Source organism: Pollachius pollachius (genome assembly GCF_949987615.1).
Source record: "Pollachius pollachius genome assembly, chromosome: 3".
In the NCBI taxonomy this organism is placed as follows: domain Eukaryota; kingdom Metazoa; phylum Chordata; class Actinopteri; order Gadiformes; family Gadidae; genus Pollachius; species Pollachius pollachius.
The window spans coordinates 18,807,783-18,831,612 of NC_136936.1; the positions used below are offsets into that span (position 1 = coordinate 18,807,783).

A 23,830-nucleotide genomic window follows, 5' to 3' on the forward strand; every position below is an offset into this window, starting at 1 on the left:
AGTGGCAAGTAACTACCACTTGCAGCAGCGCCGTCAAGTCATCACTTGTGGATAAATTACTGTGTTTAGACCTGCATCCAAATGGCAGGCCAACCAACGTCAGCAATGTGAAACATATACAAACAAGATTCAATGCAGGAAACACCTGAGAACCACTCAGGTTCTCACACCTGAGAACCACTGTTTGTGATCCTTAATATTGGCAGCACTATGCACCACAAGAAGACAAAAGCATCCCCAAAATGTGTGATTTTTTATTACTGTTAAATAGAGGAATCATTACCAGCCCATGGAACCGAAGACAAAGATCACACGTCATGGTGTCTCAACCAGAGCTAAATGCAACACGTTGAGAATTGTGTTCAACTGAAATTGGGAATGTGTCTTGGGGAAGTAACCCAAGGAGTTCAGTGGCATTTCTGTCCCTCCCAATGGCAAAGCACACTGGACCCTGGTGACTGGTGAAGTGATGGGTTGACAGATCTGCATTCATCCTTGATGTTCCCCCAAAAGAGAACGGTCATGTTTCTCTGTGTCACTCATGCAAACAAAAGAGAGGACTCCACACACAGAGCAGAATAAACACCCACTAGGTGTAAATACATGTGGTCCAAGAAGAGACCAAGTTGTCTCAAAGAATAGAGTCTCTCTTCAGAAAAGAAGTTCAGCAAAAAGAACCCGATAGAAGAAAGTAGTAGAAGCAGAAAGTAAAACGATGGAAAACCCAAACCCTGCCCTGTTCTCAGTTTCTGCTGCCTTATTTCCTCCTATCAAAGAGACAGGGAGGAAACGCTTCAGCAGTTTCCCCAGCAGGATTGGCCCTCCCTGAACAGTGAGGAGGGAAAAGGCCACGCAGCAGCTGACTGCAAAAACACCAACAAGGCCACCAGGGATTGCTGAGGAACACAACTTGGAAAGAAAACGATTCACCAGAATCCTAAAACCAAAAGAAAAAGAAAAAAAACACGCTCGTTAACAGAAAACCAGCCACCTCACAACTACAAAAAGCCAAAAGGCATGTTAGCAGCACATCACCAAATATCAAGTATCAATCCTTAACTCAGCCCCCTTCACCACATGACTTGGAGCCAGTTCTCTCTTCCCGTCGTCCTGTGAAGTCACGGCTGGACATGATGACAGGAAAAGCTTGGCTCTGAAGTGCGGGGCTAGCGCGGCGGTGGAGCACGCGGTGTCCCAGGGAGTTAGCGCGGCCGGGCTGAGGGCTGTGAGCGAGCCGAGAGACGGTCCGGGGGGAGCCCATCTGACTCAAACCCCATGACTCAGGGCCTCACTGGCTGACCGCTGACTGGAGTTAATGTTGTTGTTGTAGTTTTATCATCTTGACTTCTTCGGAATTTACGGCACTCAAGATTATAAATAAGATAAATAAGTAAAGAAAATCTTTCGTGTGTGATTAGGGAAAAGTGCCTTTAGCGGTTACGGGTGTGATTGTTGCGTTAGATAAGTGTCTGGTGATAGACGTGATTATAGAACGGGCTGCTTGCCAACACTCTGCTGACAGCGCTGCCCTCTCCCCTGGTACCCTCACCATAAGCCACAACCTGCAGAGTTTCTGGAAAACCTGGAATCTGAAGACATGCTCCAACTGGCCAGGATTGTCCTGTGTAGGCGTTTTCTCTCACGGTGTGTGTCCGTGTGTGTGTGTGTGTGTGTGTGTGTGTGTGTGTGTGTGTGTGTGTGTGTGTGTGTGTGTGTGTGTGTGTGTGTACCTGCCATGTACACTTCATTCCTCAACATTTAACTTATTCAGCAAAAATAAAGAAGTAGGAAAAGTATCCCAGTAAAATGGATAAACTACGCATGTTTAGGAGCCCTATTGAGGTGCTTCAATGACACATTGTTTAGATGCTGTAGCACTGTTTCCATCAATCATCTTGATTAAACACAACAAAAATATAACCAAAAGTTTAAAATATCAGTAGAAATGTTTCTTCAGCTAATTAACGACGGGTTTTCTACATTTTTGAACAGTTTTACAACTTATTATGAATAAAACAAACCCTTGAATCCCTAGTGCATCTTGTGGTGAGAGTGCGGTGATTCTACTGATTGAGATCGCTGCATGTCTTGTTGAGTGTACAAGTGGATCTGGGGCCGTCGCTTGCAGTAATCATCGGGATAATTAAATGAAATTGTTTTTTAGCTGCGACCCTAGCTGAAGACATGGCTATTATATGCTGAAAACAACACTGTGGCTGTGTACTGCAGAGATACACACTCGATCATTTTCTCACCATGTGAACTGATTATAAATCTGTCACTAACAGTAGCGTGATTAGCACGATCCCTAAGCATGTAGGTTTTAACATGCACACCCAACGGCTTTGGTGTGCCTGCCAACACATTTTCCCCTGTACAATCTTGAAATTTATGTCTAAATACATAAATCTCCCAAAATGTTTGAAGAATTGGGTGCAGCTTTGCAAAGTTTAAAAGGAAACAAAGCAAAAATCTTCTTCCATAACTAATTAAGTTTGCTCTGTCAGTGATCAGCTTTGAACAAAACAATCAAACTGTGTTTAAGTCGTTCCTCCATCCGCTACTGAGAATGCATAATGGTACAGTGAGTGCACTAAATGCAATTTCCATATTAAATCAGGCCTAGTGTAGCGCTTCGGCCAACCCCCGACCGCGCAGAAAGTAGCAGAGGATCCATCAGAGTGGATGTTGATCACGCCCAAATAAGGGCATCCAGGGAGACATTCCAGCCTGCTGCAAACCCTCACCAGGGTTTTTTTCTGTATACGCTCACGTCAGAAAGGACCACACCAACGCTAGAAGCCAGTCAGTTTTACACATGGATCAGTGGCCCTTAGGGGTAAGGCCCTTAGGGGTAAGGGCCACTCCAGTGGTGCCGCTAAGCACAGCCCTGTAGTTCTGTACGTTCTTGAATGGTTTGGAGCAAAACCACAAATGACAGAAACTTGAGACACAAAAGGGAACTTGCTGAGCCATAGCATTAGGGTGGTTTCGTTCTGTGTCAAGTTTATGATTTTATGACCAAATTAAACAACAGCATGGACTTACTTTGACCCTGAACGATGATTACGATTTAATTGGACAAATTAAAGTTAGAAACCAGCGTGGAGTTCAGATAATTGACTTGTTCATGACTCATTGCAGATCTGCTTGGATGACGTGCTCCGTATGATCACGCAGCTGACGGGGTCAAACCGGTACAAAGCCCCGGCAAGCCTTCCAGAGGTCTTCAGGCAGGCAAATAAACACACACTTGATCCGCAGCTATGGATGCCAGCCACAGTAAAACTCAACAGAAGAAGGATCTGAGGCCAGGCCCAGGCTTTGCGTCAAATGAGAGGTGCTCCCTTATTTCAGAATCTTTCCAGAAATTCTTGATAAAAGGAGCTGGTTTGCAAACAAAATAAGCTGTATTGATATTTTTAAAGAATCACCCACAAAGCATTCTCACGATAAGATTAACAGTCGCAGATTCAAATAAGTCATCAGCGGAGTCTTCTGATTGGGTCGCTCACTCGAAATGTGAGCGCCCTTAGCTCAGACGAAGGTGACCCTTAAGGGAAGTGTACGACATGGATAATTGGCGGTACAAATTTACCAGGTTCTCGATCCATGCCCCCATTCACACATGACCCCAAAGCTGGAAATGTTCCAGAACATTTGTAAGATAAGCTGCATGTGTGACAGGGACCTTAGAGTGCAGCTCCTCAATGCTACTGGCCTTGATCACCTGGGGGCCATCTTGGTTCCATATTGGCTCTAGACGCTTGCTGGGTGAATAATGCCCATGGTATGCTAGGCAACAGCCTAGTGATTGTCAAAGAGATGTGGTATTTTTACATACAGTATATGTAGTAATGTCAGGTTGCTTTCCCTGGAACTGTTTGAAGTCCAAATGCAAAATGTGTTTTTGCATATCTGTTAGAGAATCAACAGTGTTTGCTTGATGTGCCGATATTCATGCTGTGGAAAGTCTAGACACAAGAAAACAACCCATTGAATGAATTGCTCCATATGCCGCCTCAATACGTTTTCCGAACCAATTCTCCCTTGAAATGGTGAATATTATGATTCCAAAGACTACCTGTATATTGAATATGTTCAAAAACAATATATCAAAGAGCTGCATACAGAAAGGTGTTTGTGACGCACATAATGAATAATAGTTCACAATAAACCTCCAAGCAATAACACCGCTAGAAACAACATAGTTACTGGAAAGCTTAACCTCAAAAAAAAGTATATAAAATCAAACTAATAATCACTCACACGATTCAGAAACCCACCAACATGTTTAATGTCACATTAAAAACAGTAGAAGCCTTACACCCCCACAATGCCCTCGCTTACTGCCAGGCCATGCTTCTGACACTGAGATGTAAACGATGTAACACATTGCTGCCGAGAGGCCCGGCTGTCTAAAACCCTGTGACCAGCGGCTACAGCACAGAGCGGCAGTCTTTAAAGATATTCATTAACTGAGACGGTAGTCATCGTCGTGCTAGATACAACCATTACAAGAAGTAATGTGTTATATTCAAGCAACAGAACAACCATCGCACAACATTATAGAAAGCACAATACTTACTGTATAATAGTTGAAGCTAAACCCAAAACAATCCCAAACTATCAAACCGTGTGGGGTGGTAGAGAAAGATCTGCCGAGACAGCAGAAAAACCATGAGGGTGAGATACAAGGAATGAAGTAAGGAGAACAGCCCAGGGGAAATTTAGCTCACTGAAACCAATCTTCATTAATCTTTGAAAGTATTCTGTCTTGGGAAGGAGTCTATGTCCTACTTTAAGAATACCAGGCTTAAATAGTGTTGGAGAGTTATGATGCAGTGGCTTATAGTGCCCTGGTTTACCGTATACATTTTGCCATTAATTAATGGGGTTTTTTTGGCTAATTTTTTTCTGGAGGGTAGAATAAACATTTATGGCCTCAGAGGAGGAAATACATGCCTGCAATGCAAATTCAGTCATACTGAAAGGCAGGAGTGGATTGTAATCTATAATCTAGTTTCACATAATCTGATTTGTATTTTATTTTTTAAGCAGCACCTGCTAAAGTAAGGGGGTGGGGATGAGTGAAGTTGTCTAATCAGTACTCAGTTGTCTTTGACCCAGGGAACAGACTTTGTGCTTCCAGTCACGGGCTAATGGACGGTGGGTAATGCACTTGGCTAGGGTGGAGAGATATTGGCTCCCAGTCTGATGGTTTTAAAACAGAAGGACATTTTATTTGACGCTCCTGGGCACAGTCTGAGAGATCTAAGCAGCAGTGCATTGAGCCAAACAATTATGTGAAGGTCCATCTATATTAACACGAATTAGGCTTATAAATATGATGGCTTATACATTATTTGATGGCCTGTACTAAGATAATTCAAATAGTGCCGATTACTACACTCTTTTTAGAGAGATTGCTTAACTGGAGTGGTTCTTAACCGTCGTGAGTTTAAGATTTACCAAACCATCAGGAGTTGACGACCAAAACAGTGGTTCTAACCCTTGACTTTAGGTGTACCAATACATCGTCATCAAGACCTTTGGCGGACCTCCTGATTGGCAAATGTTAGAACGAAAAAGATAAATACACATGCAGTGGCTGTACAAAAAGGGCAAGCGCCCCCCTTTATACACAAGTATTACTGCAAGGCCAGTTAGAAACAGTGGAAAGAAAAGGTCAGCAATGCTGCTCATGCTCCGGGTGTATTTATTTAGCCAACACAAACTAACACAAAACATCAATGAAAGACATAACAATGGAAAGCATATGATGGAATGCATAAATCAACTTTTTTTTTTTAAAATAAAGCCATAATACTATATTTACTGAACAATATTTATAATAAATCTACTTTCAATTATTCAATTTTTCTCCATTATTGTAAATGTGTTGATTTCAATAACACAATCCAACATACCACTTCAGCGCCGTTGAACAGCACAGGATGAAACTGTCCTAGAAAGAAGATCACAATCTACAATTTTCTCGGTAGACGGCAGTGGTGGTGGTGGAGGAGGGAGCACCAACCACAGAGGTGTCCCAATCCAACTCCTTGCTGGTGAGGAAACAATGTCTGTGCACGGCGCTAACTCCCACACATCTAGCCAAGGTGCCAAGTCGAGCATGGATCATTAAAATGTATGAGAAAATACACAAAAAAACACAACCACAAAACAGATCTCGCCAGGCTCGTCTCGCACACATGAGAAACTGTGACAACGGCTGGGTTCCAGACTCAGATTATCCCCAAGAGACGGACACAGCCGGGAGTCTGAAGGGGGGGGCGGTTCCCAGTACCGACATGAAGCGGCGATGGCTGACACTGATCAGAGCCTCTGCTGAGCCCCAAGAAAAATGAGCAGTGCGGGCCCGGGGAGGGAAGGCTAGAACACAATTACAGTTGCCATGATACATACTTAAACCATCTCAAGTGACTGCGACAGCCCCCGGATTGATGTCGAGCAATGAGGTGGGCCAAAAATGGCACTCTATTTAATCACAGCAGGAGTATTTAATCAAAAGTTAATGAAACCTTTCCAGACACAAAAAAAAGTTTAGCAATGCGCTTGGAATGCATTATAACCTATAAGCCATTCCCCTGTACTTAAAGAAGGAGTGATTTGCAGACCGAATGTACTGGGACTGAGGCCAGCTTCTCTTAGTCGTCCCAATCAGTGCCAAAATGAGATGTGTTCTTGCAAGAAGCAAGTAAGTAATTCTCTTATGAAACCAAATGCAGGCTATCATCCCTGTTGTCAGGGTGATATAGATTTCAATTGAATCCTTTTATATTATTTTTAGATATATACAGTATCAATATATCATTGGAAAATGTGTCTCTTACTCACAGGCGCTTTAACACTTGTATAACTGTGACTAATGCGAACGACAAACTGCCAGCGCAGACAATAAACATCACATATAGCAGCCCTGTGTAAGAGTTGGCAATGAAGATAAGACTGTTTGCTGTTCAGTAGGAACACAATGCTTGAGGACTGTGCAATAAAAACAAAATTGAAATTGCATGGAAGAGGCGGGTTATGGGAGAAAGGGTCACAAGAAAACACAGAACAAAAGGGGTGTGTGTCTGTGTGTGTGTGTGTGTGTGTGTGTGTGTGTGTGTGTGTGTGTGTGTGTGTGTGTGTGTGTGTGTGTGTGTGTGTGTGTGTGTGTGTGTGTGTGTGTGTGTGTGTGTCTCCTCTGGGGAACCTCCTCTCGTTAAATGAGGTTCTGCAATTTAAAAGTAGCTCTCTCTAGCCCCCCCTCACCTTGCAGACACAAGCTGTATCCATTTTGTAAAACCTAGACACCATAGCCTGATGATGTTGTTCCTTCATTCAATGAGCAGGTGCATCTGCACCCTCTCAATAAGTAATGATATTCTGAAATATAAATTCCAAAAAGTCGATTTGACATTTTGCACGTATAAAATAAATACCCATCATAACTTGTGCAACTGCTCTTGGATTTATGATGTCCAACACTATACAGGGTCAGGCCGACCACACAGAGCCCACTCCGGCATTGTACGTGCTGTTTGCTCTGGATGACCAGCAGAGCCATCAACCATCAACACGAGCCTTCAGACGAAACAACAATCATATTCTCAGTCCATTCTTCGGAGTCCCTCAAGACTAGATCAGATCTAGCGGATGTCTGCCTCTCCCCTCACTGCAGCTCCCCCCTCCCTCCTACAACAAGTTGACGGAGCTTTTCATGTGTGTGTGTGTATGGGGGGGGGGGGGGGGAAGCACCTGCGGAAACCATCAAAAGAAGAATGCGACACCACAGGTTCACGCGTCGTGCTTCACATGACCCAAACATTCAGGCCGCCCGCGCTTCAGAAGTGACCAGACTGAAGCCTTCCCCTCCGACCGGGCCCCCTCTGCACATGAACTTTGTTTTCACACTGCTCCTGTACTGTTTTTTGCTGAACCCCCCTCCCCCAACACCAAACACCACCGCACACAGCAGGGTCTCCGAGAGGGGGGGAAAGAACAACAATGGGACGGCGGGGCGTCATGTCTGGGGAGCTGTCTGTATACCGTAGCCGTCTGCCTGCAGAGGTAGGGGAGTTATATTGGGCGGGGGGGGGGGGGCGGCAGCAGTGGGAGGAAACAGCTGACATAGGCATCTGTGGCATGCAGCGAGCCTGGATGCGGGAGGGACTGTGTTGCCCTGGCGGAGGAATGGACCTCCCTGGTGGGGCTCTCTTTATTACTGAGCAAACGAGAAAGAAAAGCAGGTAACGGACGTCATGTGTTGCTATGTCGGGGATGCGGATTCATTACCACCAGCACCATCTGTTTTGGGGGCAGGGGGTGACATGGGTACATCAACACTCCTATAGTCGTGTCCTGTACGGAGAGGTCATCGCCGGCTCTGATTGGCCAGGCGGGAGATGAAGTCGTGAGACGCAGGCAGGCTTTAAGGACGATTTATAGCTGATGTTGACGTGGAAATACACAAAATAACGTAATAAGCGCCTACGTACTAGTGCACGTAGGCAGGTGTAAACAAAAAGGTTACACATAATCCATTTCATTGTTGTTGTGGTTTAGAGGTAAAACAAGCAGAAAAAGGGCAAATGTATTGTGTCAACACTACCTTCAAATGTTGGTGTTTACATAGCTGCTCTTACACACAAGTCATCACAGAAACCTGACGACCATACGTAAGGCGGACCTATAGCATGCTCATCCAGTGAATGACCGAGGCATACACAACAGTGACTATAAACCAAGCTTTAAGGAGGCACCAGTGTGTTGCACTCTGAGAGCCTCACTTTATTTAAGGATCAAACTAATACAGTATGCATAGCAGTAAATGTTGGAGAGTAACGGGAGAGGATAATAAACTAATGAACACTACCATTGAATGGGTGACTACTCTAGTTAGACCCCAGAATCAAATCATAAAGCCAGGGAGGGCTGTGTGAAAAGGTTCTCATGACCCTCCCTGCTGCCAATGGAAATGGTCAGAATCCTGGCAAGGCTTCGTGTACCAAAACAAGTGGGTGTGCTTTCCAGTAGGTGTTTTGCCTGAAAACATCTGTGACATAATAACTCGGTGCCTCCCAGCCTCTCTGGACACCCACACTTTGAAGGGTTTTAAAGCCACGCTCTATTTTAAGCATTGACAAGCAAAAAGATATGCTCTGTCCGAGAGCTAATGGTGGATCGATGCTGTGGTTACAAGAAGAATAAGTCTGACCAGTCTAATGAATAAATAATCAATCCGATCATAAACACCATCGTTGGACTTCACCAACTGGTTTTGGAGTCGGTGAACTCACGGAAAGATAAAAACCAGCCGGCTTCACGCTGAACGCCGATTGGAGGATTCAATGGTGTGTTGGTAACATCGTCATCATCATCATCATCATCATCATCATCATCATCATCATCATCATCGTCCTGGTGGGACATGAGGATGGGATTGGATGGAAGTGACCTAAGCAGGAGTGATGGATGAGGACTACAGAGCATCCCCTCACTCCCACAGCGGTCACATGCAAAGCGCTCCCACAGCTTCCACAGCTCCAATGGTGTCCATCACGACCCAGGAGATCCCCTGGCCCATTGCGTTACATTGGGAGCGGGGAAATGTTTGGGCATCGGCCCTGTATAGTCTGTACACAAACCCACAACAGTCTGTCATATTTATGGAGGATTTGAATTCTCCTGTCAGCAACTCTGTTTCCCTCGGGATCAGTCATGTAAGCCGCATAGCCTTGGCCACAGTGTTGAGCAAGGAACTATACAGTGCAAGTCGATAAAGAGTTTATATTAGAGTGCCGGGTCCCAGCTATGCTGACTCTGGATTCATCATTCCGTCCTCATTAGTGGAGCGACTGATTAGAGATTATTTGCCTACCACAAGTGAAAACACTTAAGAGTCTTTGCATTCCCAAAGGGAGGGAGGGTGTGTGTGTGTGGGTGTGTGTGAGTGTGTGTCAGGTCATACTATTTAACCAGAAATGCTGTGTAACACAGTAGGGAAAGCAATTAACAAACAGCTGTCTTTTGTATTTTGCATCCAATTTTGGGCCAAATAAAGCTCCAGTTATCAAGCTGGAATTTGTATATGTATGAAATTCCATTAACAATCACAATCAATAGCACATCATTGTCAGTGTCATGGCTAAAACGTATGATAATGATATATCACTTATATATTAAGGGTCGGGAGAGGAAGTTCGCCCTTGTATCCTTGCAGTGGGATATAAATTATGGTTTCCCGTATGAAAATCAAAATGACATAAGTGAACGTGTCTTATAAAACTATGAAGGATTAGAATTAACGTGGGACAGCAATGGAGAAGTAAACAGCATATATGGGCTGGGTGGAAGCCGTTTTGTATTAATTGATAACACTAACTTAAACCCTAGACCTCTCTAAACAATCAAATAAACCTTCTGACTCAAAACAAACAGAGATCGGGAGCACCAAAAACCTCACAGTGAGTCCCACAGCTCGGCCACACGCACCTGTCTCGGCGCGCCCACCTCTGCTTCTCCAACACGGGGGGCTCGGAGTTCAGGGTTTTATTTTCGGTCCTCCCAAGAGAAATCGTAAGAAGTGTCAAACGGTGGTAGTAACTCCAGCACTTGACAAATACTTCCCTAACACCGAAAACAAAACAAAACGTAGCAGTTTGCCTCTAAAGAGCGAAATCGTGTCTTCAAAGAAGGAAAGGAAACAAAAAAGACGTGGACGGGATCGAATGGTAATAATTGATAGAGCGGCCCTGTGGTGGTAAAATAGTTAATGGTAGTGCTCTCAGCAGTGCTCTGCTCTGCAGTACAGGGTTGAGTGAGAGCTCTCACCAAGCCACGCCGCGTATCTGAGCGCAGAGAGCGGTGACGCCGGCTACTTCAATAGAATGACGTGGAGGGGGCGGAGTCCAGTCTTTATCGCTCCCTGCCGGGCCCGATTACACACGCAGAGAGCGTCACCAAGCAAATATGTGGCCAAAGTTAAATCCCTTAATAGATATCGAACTTATTAAGGAGAAATATACAATACACTCACATACACATATTCACACCCACAAACACTCACATACACACACATATACACACATGCCCCGCCCCAGCCCACGCCCACGCCCCTTCCACACACACACACACACACACACACACACACACACACACACACACACACACACACACACACACACACACACATATCTGTAGATATTTTAGCTCATATGTGAGCTATCACTCATTTGTCGTGCATATAAAAAGAGTGTTAGTGTTTAATTAATCACTAGTACTTGTTAGGGTATTATGGGAATTCGGATTTGCTTGCTTAGTCATGCGTGGATGAGCAATCCAGATTCCCAGAATATATTAAAAAAAAGAGATTGGATGAACTATAATTGAATCAATAATAGTCGGCAAGTAGGTCCCTATTAGTGCTCAGATGATAAGTCATGTTTACCAGGACGTGTCCTTGAAGGTCACCTTGGCACCAATCCAGAGAGGTTCCCTGTCTGGTCTCCGTGTTAGCTCTCCTCTGGCTTTAAATAATCTCCTGTAGCCCCATGTAGTACGAGCCGCTATATGAATGCTTTATGGATGCTAAGATCCATAGCATATTCATGACTGTTTAAGAACAAGGCGATCACAATCATTATCTAGTGGTCGATGTTAGATATGGGATGGATTGAAACTCCTGATTGTGTGAATGTGTTTCTGTTTGTCTGTGTGCATGTGTGTATAAGTCTGTGTGTGTGTGTGTTTGTGTGTGTGTGTGCGTGTGTGTGTGTGTGTGTGTGTGCGTGCATGTATGTGTGCCTTTGATTGTGGGGGGGTTGGGGGGGCTGCAGACTAAAATCCTGTTTGAAATTCAGATTAAAGCTAAAAATAATACCACTTAAATCACAACGCAATATCACATAAGAATAATGACAGAATAAACACACGCACTCTCTCTCTCTCTCTTTTTCTTTCTCACTTACAAACACAAATTTACTTAAACACATTCCACAAAGAACAAAGCTTTTTGTCTTTCTCCAGCAAGCACACACACACACACACACACACACACACACACACACACACACACACACACACACACACACACACACACACACTCACACAAGGCATCCACGCACGCACGCATACACACAAACACATACAGACGCACACCTACACACACACACACACACACACACACACACACACACACACACACACACACACGCCCCCTCTTGATGAGCCTCTGCAGGAGGGATGTTTGTATCCGGGTGGTTTCCGGTGGCATTTACACCTGGGTGGAGACCCTCCCTGTGCCACCTGCCCCCTCAAACCTCCCCATCTTAACCCCCCCCCCCAAACCCTCCCTGTCTTCACCCCTCAGTACACTCCTCCCCATCTTAACCCCCTCCCTTTGACCCTCCCTGCTCCCTCTACCTTCCCTGTCTTCAACCCTCCCTTTGCTCCTGCCTCTGCTCCCTGTCCCCCCTCTCCTCCCTGTTCCCTACTCTCCCCCCTCTCCCCCCTGCTCCCTACTCTCCCCCCTCTCCTCCCTGCTCCCTACTCTCCCCCTCTCCCCCCTGCTCCCTACTCTCCCCCCTCTCCTCCCTGTTCCCTACTCTCCCCCCTCTCCTCCCTGTTCCCTACTCTCCCCCCTCTCCCCCCTGCTCCCTACTCTCCCCCTCTCCTCCCTGTTCCCTACTCTCCCCCCTCTCCCCCCTGCTCCCTACTCTCCCCCCTCTCCTCCCTGCTCCCTACTCTCCCCCTCTCCTCCCTGTTCCCTACTCTCCCCCCTCTCCCCCCTGCTCCCTACTCTCCCCCCTCTCCCCCCCTCTCCCTACTCTCCCCCCTGCTCCCCCCTCTCCTCCCTGCTCCCTACTCTCCCCCCTGCTCCCTACTCTCCCCCCTCTCCTCCCTGCTCCCTACTCTCCCCCTCTCCTCCCTGTTCCCTACTCTCCCCCCTCTCCCCCCTGCTCCCTACTCTCCCCCCTCTCCTCCCTGCTCCCTACTCTCCCCCTCTCCTCCCTGTTCCCTACTCTCCCCCCTCTCCCCCCTGCTCCCTACTCTCCCCCCTCTCCCCCCCTCTCCCTACTCTCCCCCCTGCTCCCCCCTCTCCTCCCTGCTCCCTACTCTCCCCCCTGCTCCCTACTCTCCCCCCTCTCCACTCTACTCTCCCCCCTGCTCCCCCCTCTCCTCCCTATCCTCCCTACTCTCCCCCCTCTCCCCCCTGCTCCCTACTCTCCCCCCTCTCCCCCCCTCTCCCTACTCTCCCCCCTGCTCCCCCCTCTCCTCCCTGCTCCCTACTCTCCCCCCTGCTCCCTACTCTCCCCCCTCTCCACTCTACTCTCCCCCCTGCTCCCCCCTCTCCTCCCTATCCTCCCTACTCTCCCCCCTCTCCCCCCTGCTCCCTACTCTCCCCCCTCTCCCCCCCTCTCCCTACTCTCCCCCCTGCTCCCCCCTCTCCTCCCTGCTCCCTACTCTCCCCCCTGCTCCCTACTCTCCCCCCTCTCCACTCTACTCTCCCCCCTGCTCCCCCCTCTCCTCCCTATCCTCCCTACTCTCCCCCCTCTCCTCCCTGCTCCCTACTCTCCTTCCTCTCTCCCCCCCCCCCCCCCCCCCCTACTCCCTGCCACCTTCACTCCTCAGGAAGACCCCAGCTCACAGCTCCAGCTGCTCATCTTAGTTTTTAACTAAGCTGAGCTTTTAACTCAGTCTCCACACCTGATAGAATGTAAATGCCAACCAGCATCCGCAGGTTGAAAGGCGTGGGGTGGTTGGCAGGGGTCTGCACTGTAGGAGGTGGTCTCTGAGTGGGCACAGGAGGATCCGCTGTGTGAGGTGTTACCAGAGCAGCAGCCAGGCCTTGGGAGATGTAATGGGGAGGAAGTTTGTCCTCACACAGACAGGTTATGTTGCTGTCTAAACACCCATTAAGGACGATTTCCTAAACAAATCTGGACAAACAGCTTTAGTGGCGTTGGCTCGTTGTGAAAGCCCACTGAGGAACACATGCACAGCAATAGGATTCACTGTTCAGGCTCATTGGGATGAGTAGGGCTTCAACACTGAAGGGAACAAAAATGTCCTTTCCAAATGTTACCGTAGATATTAAGGAATACATTTTTTCTTATGTCAGCATGGAAATAGTATTCCCTATTATCTTTAGTACAATAAACTATGACAACTGTCTATCATGCTTTTGGATTATACAACATTTAAAAAAAGATATTCAGCTACCAGGACATTTTTCTTGATTCGATCTCCATCTACTGGCCATACTTTGTAATTACTACACAAACTATACAATACGTTAAACAAATCCCCATTGACAATCACATTTTCTATTGAGGAAATCATTTGCTGCTTGCTTTTCAGATCAAGTCGTTGGTTTCCAATGCCGACATCCATTCATAAAAGTTTACGTCTCCTTTTAAACCCTTTTTTTGAATGGGTATAACCCTACATACATAACCCTGAGCCTTAAGGTAAAAACTTCCTGGAACTTCCTGTCCAATAAATAGTCTAGAACTAACTTTTGTATAATGTCAAAGTTTAATGAGTCTGCAAAATTGAGACAAATTAACTGGTAATGAGGTACCAATGGATATGTCTGACCCGATGTCACCTCAATTAAAGAAATAAAAACGTGTATGCCCTAATTTAAAGGATTTAATTGCATTATGAAGAAACGGCAGTGCCATGGGAAGAAGGTATTGTATTGTACAATTAAAGTATTGAACCTCACCATTAAATACTTTGGTGGTCGGTCTTCAAAAGACTAACTGTTTCTAAATGTCCCAACTGTACAAATCACTTATTTCATAACATTAAGTTGATGAAATTGAGTTCAATATATTTCCAAAGTAAGTTCAACCTACAACTAAAATGCTTATCTCAAAAGTATTTCTCTCGAATATACTGAGAAAATGAATGTGTTACAGTTTTCTTGTCTAACAAGAAGTTTTAGTTTAACATAACTTAATATAAAATAATATAAAAATTATATTTATATCTACTTTGATATAAAACAATATCGTTTTATATAAATCTAGATTAATTTTGTTCCTTGTATCTGATTGCTTGATTTTAATATCCTTTGACACCCTTCTCAGTCAATCTGCTTTATAACTGTGATTCTGCAAAGATTAAGTTACATTTGGCCAGTTTAAGTATAGGTCTGTGTGGGGAAATCCAATCAAGCTGTTGTCCATCACTGTTCCAAAGACCCAATCCTGCATAGAGTTGCATCACATAGCAGAGAGCTGAAACATGGATCAGTCCTTACATCACCACTGTTCTTGGCAGCAGGCCTTGCTGCAGCTCAAAGGAGGCCTTGTGTCTGTCCATCATGTGACGCACAGTCACATGATGCTATTAAACCAAAGCAGAGCAAGGAGACACAACAACCATGCCTCATTTCTTCACAATTTGCCAGAAATGGAAAGCTTTATTTATTAGGAAGCATGTTTGTGGAGTCTCTAGGAATGAATATGCGCTTATAGCTCTTTAAATGTTAAGAAAACATAAAATGTTGTTTCAAATGAAAGACATTTGAGTGACTTGCAGTTTTTGTCCAGTTTGGGTCACTACAATGTTGCTATGCCTTTGCCTGTTTTAAATTCCTCAACGAAAAAAGCTCAAATGGTACGCCGAGCCATTATTACAATGTTTATCACTGAGGTTAGCAGAGAGATCAGTGCGGCCCATCTGGAGAGTGAGTCAGGGGTAAAGCCCCCCATGACTGGAATGATCAGATAAGCAGGAGGGGAGGATGGTAAAGGCCTTGATCAGCAGGGCGTCAGAGAGGAGCAGCACCACTTGTTTAACCAACAGATGCTGCTGGCGGACTGCTGTTGAACCCTGTGCTCTCTTCATGCCCGTAGTTCAGTCAAACAGGCGAATAGTTGCATCATCCAAGGCGCTTTAAGGGATGGAGAATACATTGATTCAAACTGATCTGGTCTTTACGCGTCAACCGTTTCAACATGAAGAATACCTAGAAGAAACATGAAATGATGCTTAGTTTTTTTTCACAGAAGGTTTCATCATTATAGAACCCTAGACAGGCATGATCTGGTTGCAAGTGATCCAACATTTTGGAACAGACTTAAGCAGGTCTGAATTGTAAATAATAGAAGGAATGTTTTCCTTGAGAACTGTTTGCGTGAGCCATTCCTCAACACCTGCACACCTTCGCTGTGCAGGTGTTGAGGAATGGCGTTGTTTACCGTGGCTTCTGGCGCCTTTTGGCACATGAAAGGCTGAGGGGAGAGGAATGAGGAGGAAACGAGGACCATATTAAACTAGGATCACCCCTGCCTTCACCTCCTCCCATCCTACACACATTTCTAGTCCCAAGCCACGGTTTTCCCCGAAACATTACGATACCTAAAAAATCCTTATGGTAAGGAAAGACACAACCGTTTGATTACTTATTGCATCATAGTTCTTAGTATTTATTATTTTTATTACTCCATAGATAGATATACCAACAGGAAGACAGGGGAAATTTGCAGAATGTTCTGGAAACAATTTGCTTGATGGCAAGGACTTTACGGCACTGGTCCCTTCTGTTCTCCAAACAAGCCAACACCAACACCAACCCTCCCCCCACCCCGTCCCCCGTCCTGCCCACCCTGTAATCAGCTGTGGAGACGTGGCAACCTGGGGGGGAGGGAGGAGAAGGGGGGAGGGGCGAGGGAGGAGATGGAGGGGGGAGGGGCGAGGGAGGAGATGGAGGGGGGAGGGGCGAGGGAGGAGATGGAGGGATGGAGTGGGAGGAGAAGGAGGAAGAGGGGAGGGGGGTGGGAGGAGATGGAGGGAGGGGGTAGGGCGTAGGCCCCTGCAGCTTCCCCAGACTATATCTGACTTTTTTCACATGCTTCCTCATGAACACCAACATATGGTCATACAAATGTATTCATTTTTTAAGCAAACACATACGATGTGCAAGGTGATGCAAGACGGGTGTTGTGTTGAGTCAGCTAACAGCAATATGATCTAGTAGAAGGTTCTCCAGACTACATCTGACCTCAATAGCACCACGACCTATCCTCAAATAAAATCTACTTACGTTGTCCTTCATGTCCATTTGGACGATCAAAACTCTGTGTGTTGTGTGTGGGTTAAGAGTTCTGTTTTTTCTGTAGAGATAATTCCAAGTATATGTTCACTGTATTATCAACTCATGCAAAGGTTTAGTGTCTAAAATGAATTAAGTTATAGGGGAAACACATGTTGCATGTGATGCAACCCGTGTGTTGTGTTGAGTCAGCTAACAGCAATATCTTCTTATAGTAGAGGGTGTCTGTTTTCACTGGTACCACTTTGACAGAAAATAGATCAGATTCTATCCTGTTCTTTTTCCTATTCAAACCAGTGCAGGAAAGTTTGCTAAACTGATCTCAGAGCAGTTGCAACCAAATCTCTGATCCCAGCCTCTGGACAAAAGTGGGAGGGGTGGGATATCTTAGATCACGGCTTCCTGGGGAAATATGACCTCATTTGAATAACCCAGTCCCACTTCTAGAAGTTTCTCTAACAGGGTATAAAAGGAGGAATCGAGCTCAAACCGTTACTCAAACCCTGCACAAACACAGCCCAGAGAAGAACCCTGCAGATCTGTACCAGGTAAGAATCTAAAACATGAACATGCTTTACAGCCTTTACATAGGAGGGGAAATATCTTTTAAAAGGCTTGGTTTGATGTTTTCTCCCATGTTTTAAAGTTCTCAAATGCTTCATTATTTTTATAAACATTCCAAATTCAGAGCGAACATAAAGTACAGAAAAACACTTTCCTTGAATAGAAAAGAGTTTGAAGAAAGAGATTTGAGTGGTTTCTGGACACCTTCTTTCATGATAATGCCATCTCTTTGCCTGTTTGATGTTACTTTTAACACTAATTGAATGCATGCATAATCACAGTACTATCATGGAAAAATGGAACCAGATCAACCAAAAAATAACCTAAAGGTAATGATCTCCAAACTGTGCTTTATTCAATTCATACCTCTATATTTAGCTAGGGGGCAGAGGAAGGGTTAAACTCGAATCCTAGTCCTGGAATGTGGAAGCTGCACCACTGTGGTGTCTCTGATAGGATGAACGTTGTTTTTTTTATGTCTACTAGCCAATGAAAAACGGTTGCTTCTACATGATTATGCAATCATGCATGAAGAGTAAAACTCTTAGAGCTGTAGTTAATGTAACATGAACTGTGTCGACTATGGTAAAAGAAAAACTTTAAAGGAAAAATAGCAGAACCGAATACCAAATCTATTTCTCCGTATAAGCCTGAATAATGTTGTACTGCCTGCTTTTCGGAGATTACTACATGCACCTCTTGTCTTTCAGAATGAAAATCACAGACATCAATATGAAAACTTTGCAAGGTATAGAAACCCAATGTTTATTCCTGCTGCAATACCAGAAATAAAGACTAAAGAATGGGGTTCAGTAACCCACACAAACCATAGGACTAGATGTGAGGTGAAACAAAGACACCGCCCAGAAGATGATCTAAGACACAACAGCGCTTCTGTTTAAATGTAACCTCAGGCGATGAGTTGGGAATCTTTCAATATGTGGGGGGGGGACGGAGATTGAACTTGTCAAAACATGCTCTGCTGCTGGGCAATCAAATGAGATCACAAAGGAAACAGCCAAAGGGAGGATCCCAAGAATATCATACTCTTCCAATACATATTCATCTTTTCACCTCGCTTTGTGTCTTGACTCAATGAATAGTGAACAGACAGGTATCATGTTTTACCCATGCACCCCCTAGTGAGTGAAGGTTTACTCTGCAGAGTGCTGAACCTCCGGCTGGCTGCTTGCGTGGCAAGTAGTGCTGCCTGGAACCAGTGGAAACTTCCACTGTGGGAGCTCAGCCAGTCCAGAGAGTGTGGGGGTGGTGCTTCAGTCGGAAAAGTATCTCTTTTCCCACGGCATTGCTTTATGATCCCCACACACGCACACACACACACACACACACACACACACACGCGTGCGCGCGCAGGCATGCACGTATGCACTCACACAGACACACCAAACACATACCGAACACACACACACATACACACGTACACATAAACACACACACACACACACACACACACACACACACACACACACACACACACATACAAGTCTATTTCAATGCCGGTGCCTCACGTGGAGCCCTCTGTTGCATCCCATTGTGTTTCACCTTCCTTCCCTCCCCTTGCTCTTCCAGGTCCGTGTAGCTACATTCGGAGCCCGACAGGATGTGGATGACGAGCGTTTTAGCCCTGTGCCTTCTGGCCACGCTGGCCTCCGCAGACGACAAGAAGCTGAGCAGCCACGCCACCCTGCTGGCTGACAACAGCGCCGACCTCGCTTTCAGGTGGGATGCTGTAATCAAACATGATTCTACACTGCAGTCCCACACTCATGCTTAGTTATCATCATTGATTGAACCATCCATTCATCCATACTTCCTATTTGGCTGTCATTAGAATATGAATTGGTTGATTATAAAATACATGATTGAAATCCAGATCAATGAAATCTACGGTGTAGAACTTATTTTCACCCTTTTGCTTAAAACTGTTGAAACATCAAAACAATAACAGCCTATGTTTTTGCTTCTTTCTTGGTCTGCGTAGTCTCTACCACAACATGGCCCAGGACAAGGGCACCGGGGACAACATCCTGGTGTCCCCCGTGGTGGTTGCCTCCTCCCTGGGGGTGCTGGCCCTGGGGGGCAAGGCCGCCACCGCCTCCCAGGTCAAGACCGTCCTGAGGGCCGACGCCCTGAAGGACGAGCACCTGCATGCAGGCCTCTCCGAGCTGATGTCAGAGGTACGAACCAGCCAATAGGGGACAGGCACTGACTTAAATGGAGGCCAATCAGTATCAGTCAATTGTTTCATTCAAACCATTTATCTGGCATCAAAACAATCTGACTTGATCAGTATTATATTTTTCTTAATTTTTATTGGTTAAGAAATTTGTTAACATGGCATGACTTATCTAATTACTATTGCACATATTCATAATTTGTGCATGTGCATGTCTGTGTGTGTGTGGTGTGGTGTGTTGAACGTTTAAGGTGAGCGATGCCAAGACACGAAACACCACCTGGAAAATCAGCAACCGCCTGTACGGCCCCAGCTCCGTCAGCTTTGCCGACGCCTTTGTGAAAGACAGCAAGAAGCACTACAACTACGACCACTCCAAGATCAACCTGAAGGACAAGAAGAGCGCGGTGAACTCCATCAACGAGTGGGCCGCCACCTCCACCAACGGCAAACTGCCCGAGGTCACCAAAGACGTGCCCAACGCGGACGGAGCCATGCTCGTCAACGCCATGTTCTTCAAACGTAAGGAAACAAACCATTCATCCATTACCATTCAAACTAACGTCATATGTTTTCTAAAGCATATATACTGTTTGTTCAGCATTGTCGATCAAGGCATTGTGCACTCTTTTTTTGTCCAAATGTTTAAAAGTACACATATTCTTGTTGTTTCTCATAGCTCACTGGGACGAGATGTTCCATGAGAAGATGGTGGACAGCCGTAGTTTCATGGTGACGCGGTCCTTCACCGTCGGAATTCCCATGATGCATCGCACAGGTAGCGCTCTCCCTGCCGTTCAGCCTTCATCTCTGCATGCATCTCAGCACAATTAATCCCACACCTATTCTCGGATGCCTGGCCGAACACACCTCCATGGGGTTTTGGACTCATGCCGGTATCACCTGAATGACCCCCTCTCCGCTCCACAGGTCTGTATGACTTCCACGAGGACACGGTGAACAGGCTGTTTGCTCTGAACATGCCCCTGGGCAAGAACCAGGCCTCCATGATCCTCATCATGCCCTACCACCTGGAGCCCCTGGAGCGCCTGGAGAAGCTGCTGACTCGGGAGCAGGTGGACATATGGGTCGGCAAGATGGAGAAGACGGCCGTGGCCATCTCCATGCCCAAAGTCAGCATGGAAGTCAGCCACAACCTGCAGGTAATAACAATAATAATAATAATAATTTATCCGTTTTTTATAGCGCTTTTCTAAGTACTCAAAGACGCTTGAGTAAGTCCACACAAATATAAAAATCTATTTAAAGAGAGGAAGAAAAGGGAAATGTGTGATGGTATGTCAAGAAAGTGTTTGGCAATTCAACCAAGGGCCAAAAAATGTTTTTGTTTATTGTCCACAATTCCCCTTTTTCCTTTCTAGAAACATCTCGCAACTTTGGGGCTGACCGAGGCGGTGGACAAGGCCAAAGCGGACCTGTCTAACATCACGGGCAAGAAGAACCTGTACCTGTCCAACGTGTTCCATGCGTCGGCGCTCGAGCTGGACACCCTGGGGAACCCCTTCGACACCAGCATCTTCGGCAGCGAGAAGCTGAGGAACCCGCAGCTGTTCTACGTGGACCACCCCTTCATCTTCCTGGTTAAGGACAACAAGAGCGGCGCCGTCATGTACATCGGCCGCATGGTGAAGCCCAACGGGGACAAGTTGCGGGACGAGCTATAATCCACGCCGGGAGGGTTTTGTGAGATTTTTTTGGCATCTGTGGTCTGTGGTGTTTGTTTTGTAGGTCTAATCCTGGCAGGCAAGTTTTTGCTGTTACCTCAAGAGCACATTCCAGTGGTACCCCAATCCAAACACGACGCCCAGGGAACCGTGTGCGTGTGTGTTTTAGGATGAATTAACCGTACCTACTGGTTACTCTTTCATATGTGCTGGGTCTACGTTTCAACAACATTGTGTCACCCTCCAGGTTCTTGTCTGAAACGTGCACCTACCAATGGTAATTGGCATGACAGACAGCATGCTTATATTAAGTGTGATCGCTCTATACTATACTACAACACCATTGTTTCCTCCATACACCCTGGTATTGAACAGTACTGGTTAGGCTGTGATCTCAGTTTTTCTTGGATTATCTTTAACGTTTAAAGGAAAAAGGAATATGCACAAACGCAAATATCCTAGAAAGAGAATCCTCTGTTAATCTGTGATCTGCACTGAATTGCTCCTTTGCAGTAGTGCATGCAATTGAGCCGTGTTTAAATTATGCAAACATGCCAACCATACTGTTATGTATTATCTATTAGTATTATTATTATTATAAGGCTACTCAATTTGTCCTCCCAAGCCTCTGTTGGATGATTTGATCATTTGTTAAGTATCTTTTTCACCGTTGTCACTTTTACAATAAAAAAAATACAACAAAATGTAGGCTTCAATCAGTCAAACTTGTTTCATCCAAGCTACAGCACCACGGGGCAGTATCTTGCCAAAGGCTTCACTGCAAAGTCAACATCGAGCATGCAAAAGATAACAATCTTTCCAGTCCACTGGCAGATTAGCATTTCTCTCATATCTGACATGTTGGGATAAAACAAAATGGGGGAATTTTTGTGTTAGCAAAAGTAGGCCGTGGCCAATTTACCACACCAAAATAATAACCACCCTCGCAGTGTGCGAAATACCCGTCCATATTCGGGGGGGTCCCAATACCGATCTAAATGTTGTCAGTATGCAGTAGGCCTATCATTACAATATTGTATGAATGCGAGCCAAGACAATCAGTCTATAGCCTACATGACATCACACACTAACACTTTTTGATAATCCGACATAGTATTCATAGCAACACTGACATAGGAGGTTGCATTGGCTAAAGTTGTTTGGATACACGTTGTTTTATAACAAGAGGCAAAGTAGTGCATTAAAATGCAGACACGACAATATTTGGCACCAATCTGGCGCACTTACACAGCAATCAACAGAATAAATGCCGCTGAATAAATCGGAGACTGGCACGCAATCCGTGCACTTGCAAATGAGAGCCTGCAGTGTATGACCGATAGTGTGACATTATTTAACCATCCATCTACAGCAAATATGATCAGACAGATACGTCATTGAACACATACGTAGGCCTACACAAAGCACATTCGTCTAACCGTGCAAACAGGCCAGACACGCGCTTTCGCTTGCTAGCCATTTTTAGTGTAACTCAACATAAGTCTTTATTCTGTTTGGCGCGCATGGCTAATTTGCATAGAGCACAGGACTGGCTGGCTCCGCTTGGCAAAAAAATAGCACATTAGTTGTGAATAAATGTTTTGAATTCTGAATACGTGGTGAGCATAAAACATTAAAGTGACCATTAATATATATATAAAATATATTTTTTATTTTTTTTGGACAGAATTTGAGACCCCCCTCAAATTTGCTTTTGAGGCTTTCAGGGGGGCTCATGGGTCAATCGGGGGGGTCGAGCCCCCCCGGACCCCCCCGTATTTCGCACACTGCACCCTCGTCTTTTCGTAACATAGCAGACCCTTCCGACACACAGAGGAACAGAGACCAATGGCATTTGGAGGGAAGGGATCTCCTGGTGTCATCGTGTAACTCCTTTTCTAATAAGAGAAGCATTCCTTTGCGCCCTCTTCTGGCATGACGAAGCAATACACCATCAAATGATGAACGCCACCACGTTAGAAATTTATTTGTTATATACTATTGTTATACCCAATTACACTTTTTAACAGTTTGCTTGTCGTTAAAAAATACACAATAATGAACAAGTTAACAAATAGTAAAATGCTACAGTTCATCCATTATATACGTGTCCAAGGGGCTTTTCCCACACCACGCTAAGTTGTTAAATACCTATTAAAATGTGTAATGGAACCGCTAGACTTCTAATGAAAATCCACATTTTAAATATAACTAAACAATCAACAATTGCAACTATTAAAATTATAATTTTCTTTAATTTGAATTAAATATTGACACTTTAAAATAACATGTGAACATTTCAGTCTT

General features: G+C 45.3%; 2 protein-coding genes across 7 annotated transcripts in view; one reads left to right on the forward strand and one right to left on the reverse strand.

Annotated features, from left to right (window-relative positions):
• gdpd5b (glycerophosphodiester phosphodiesterase domain containing 5b) overlaps positions 1–10,840 on the reverse strand; it is a 37,793-nt gene extending 26,953 nt beyond the window's left edge. For all 4 annotated transcript variants that reach the window (XR_013811708.1, XR_013811709.1, XM_079732570.1 and 1 more), the window contains exon 1: positions 10,504–10,840. The gene's annotated coding sequence lies outside the window, so the exon portion shown is untranslated. The remainder of the gene's footprint in view (positions 1–10,503) is intronic.
• A 6,709-nt stretch (positions 10,841–17,549) lies between these two features.
• serpinh1b (serpin peptidase inhibitor, clade H (heat shock protein 47), member 1b) lies at positions 17,550–22,207 on the forward strand. 3 transcript variants are annotated; one of them, XM_079733527.1, is made up of 8 exons: positions 17,583–17,625; positions 18,352–18,389; positions 19,232–19,381; positions 19,644–19,839; positions 20,090–20,360; positions 20,518–20,616; positions 20,769–21,001; positions 21,221–22,207. In XM_079733527.1, exons 3-8 carry the CDS (start codon positions 19,263–19,265, stop codon positions 21,521–21,523), a joined length of 1,221 nt encoding a protein of 406 aa, XP_079589653.1. In that variant the 5' UTR covers positions 17,583–17,625; positions 18,352–18,389; positions 19,232–19,262; the 3' UTR covers positions 21,524–22,207. The 3 variants fall into 3 exon arrangements, with proteins under 3 accessions (XP_079589652.1, XP_079589653.1, XP_079589654.1); XM_079733526.1 differs by lacking the exon at positions 18,352–18,389 and having other exon boundaries at positions 17,550–17,625; XM_079733528.1 differs by lacking the exons at positions 17,583–17,625; positions 18,352–18,389 and adding an exon at positions 17,923–17,970.
• Positions 22,208–23,830: the final 1,623 nt, after the last annotated feature.

Coding starts and splice junctions, on each gene's coding strand:
- serpinh1b (XM_079733526.1), top strand. CDS start 19,263: ATGTGGATGACGAGCGTTTTAGCCCTGTGCCTTCTGGCCACGCTGGCC. Junction 19,382..19,643: donor AGCGCCGACCTCGCTTTCAG/GTGGGATGCTGT, acceptor TGGTCTGCGTAG/TCTCTACCACAACATGGCCC. Junction 20,361..20,517: donor CAACGCCATGTTCTTCAAAC/GTAAGGAAACAA, acceptor TGTTTCTCATAG/CTCACTGGGACGAGATGTTC.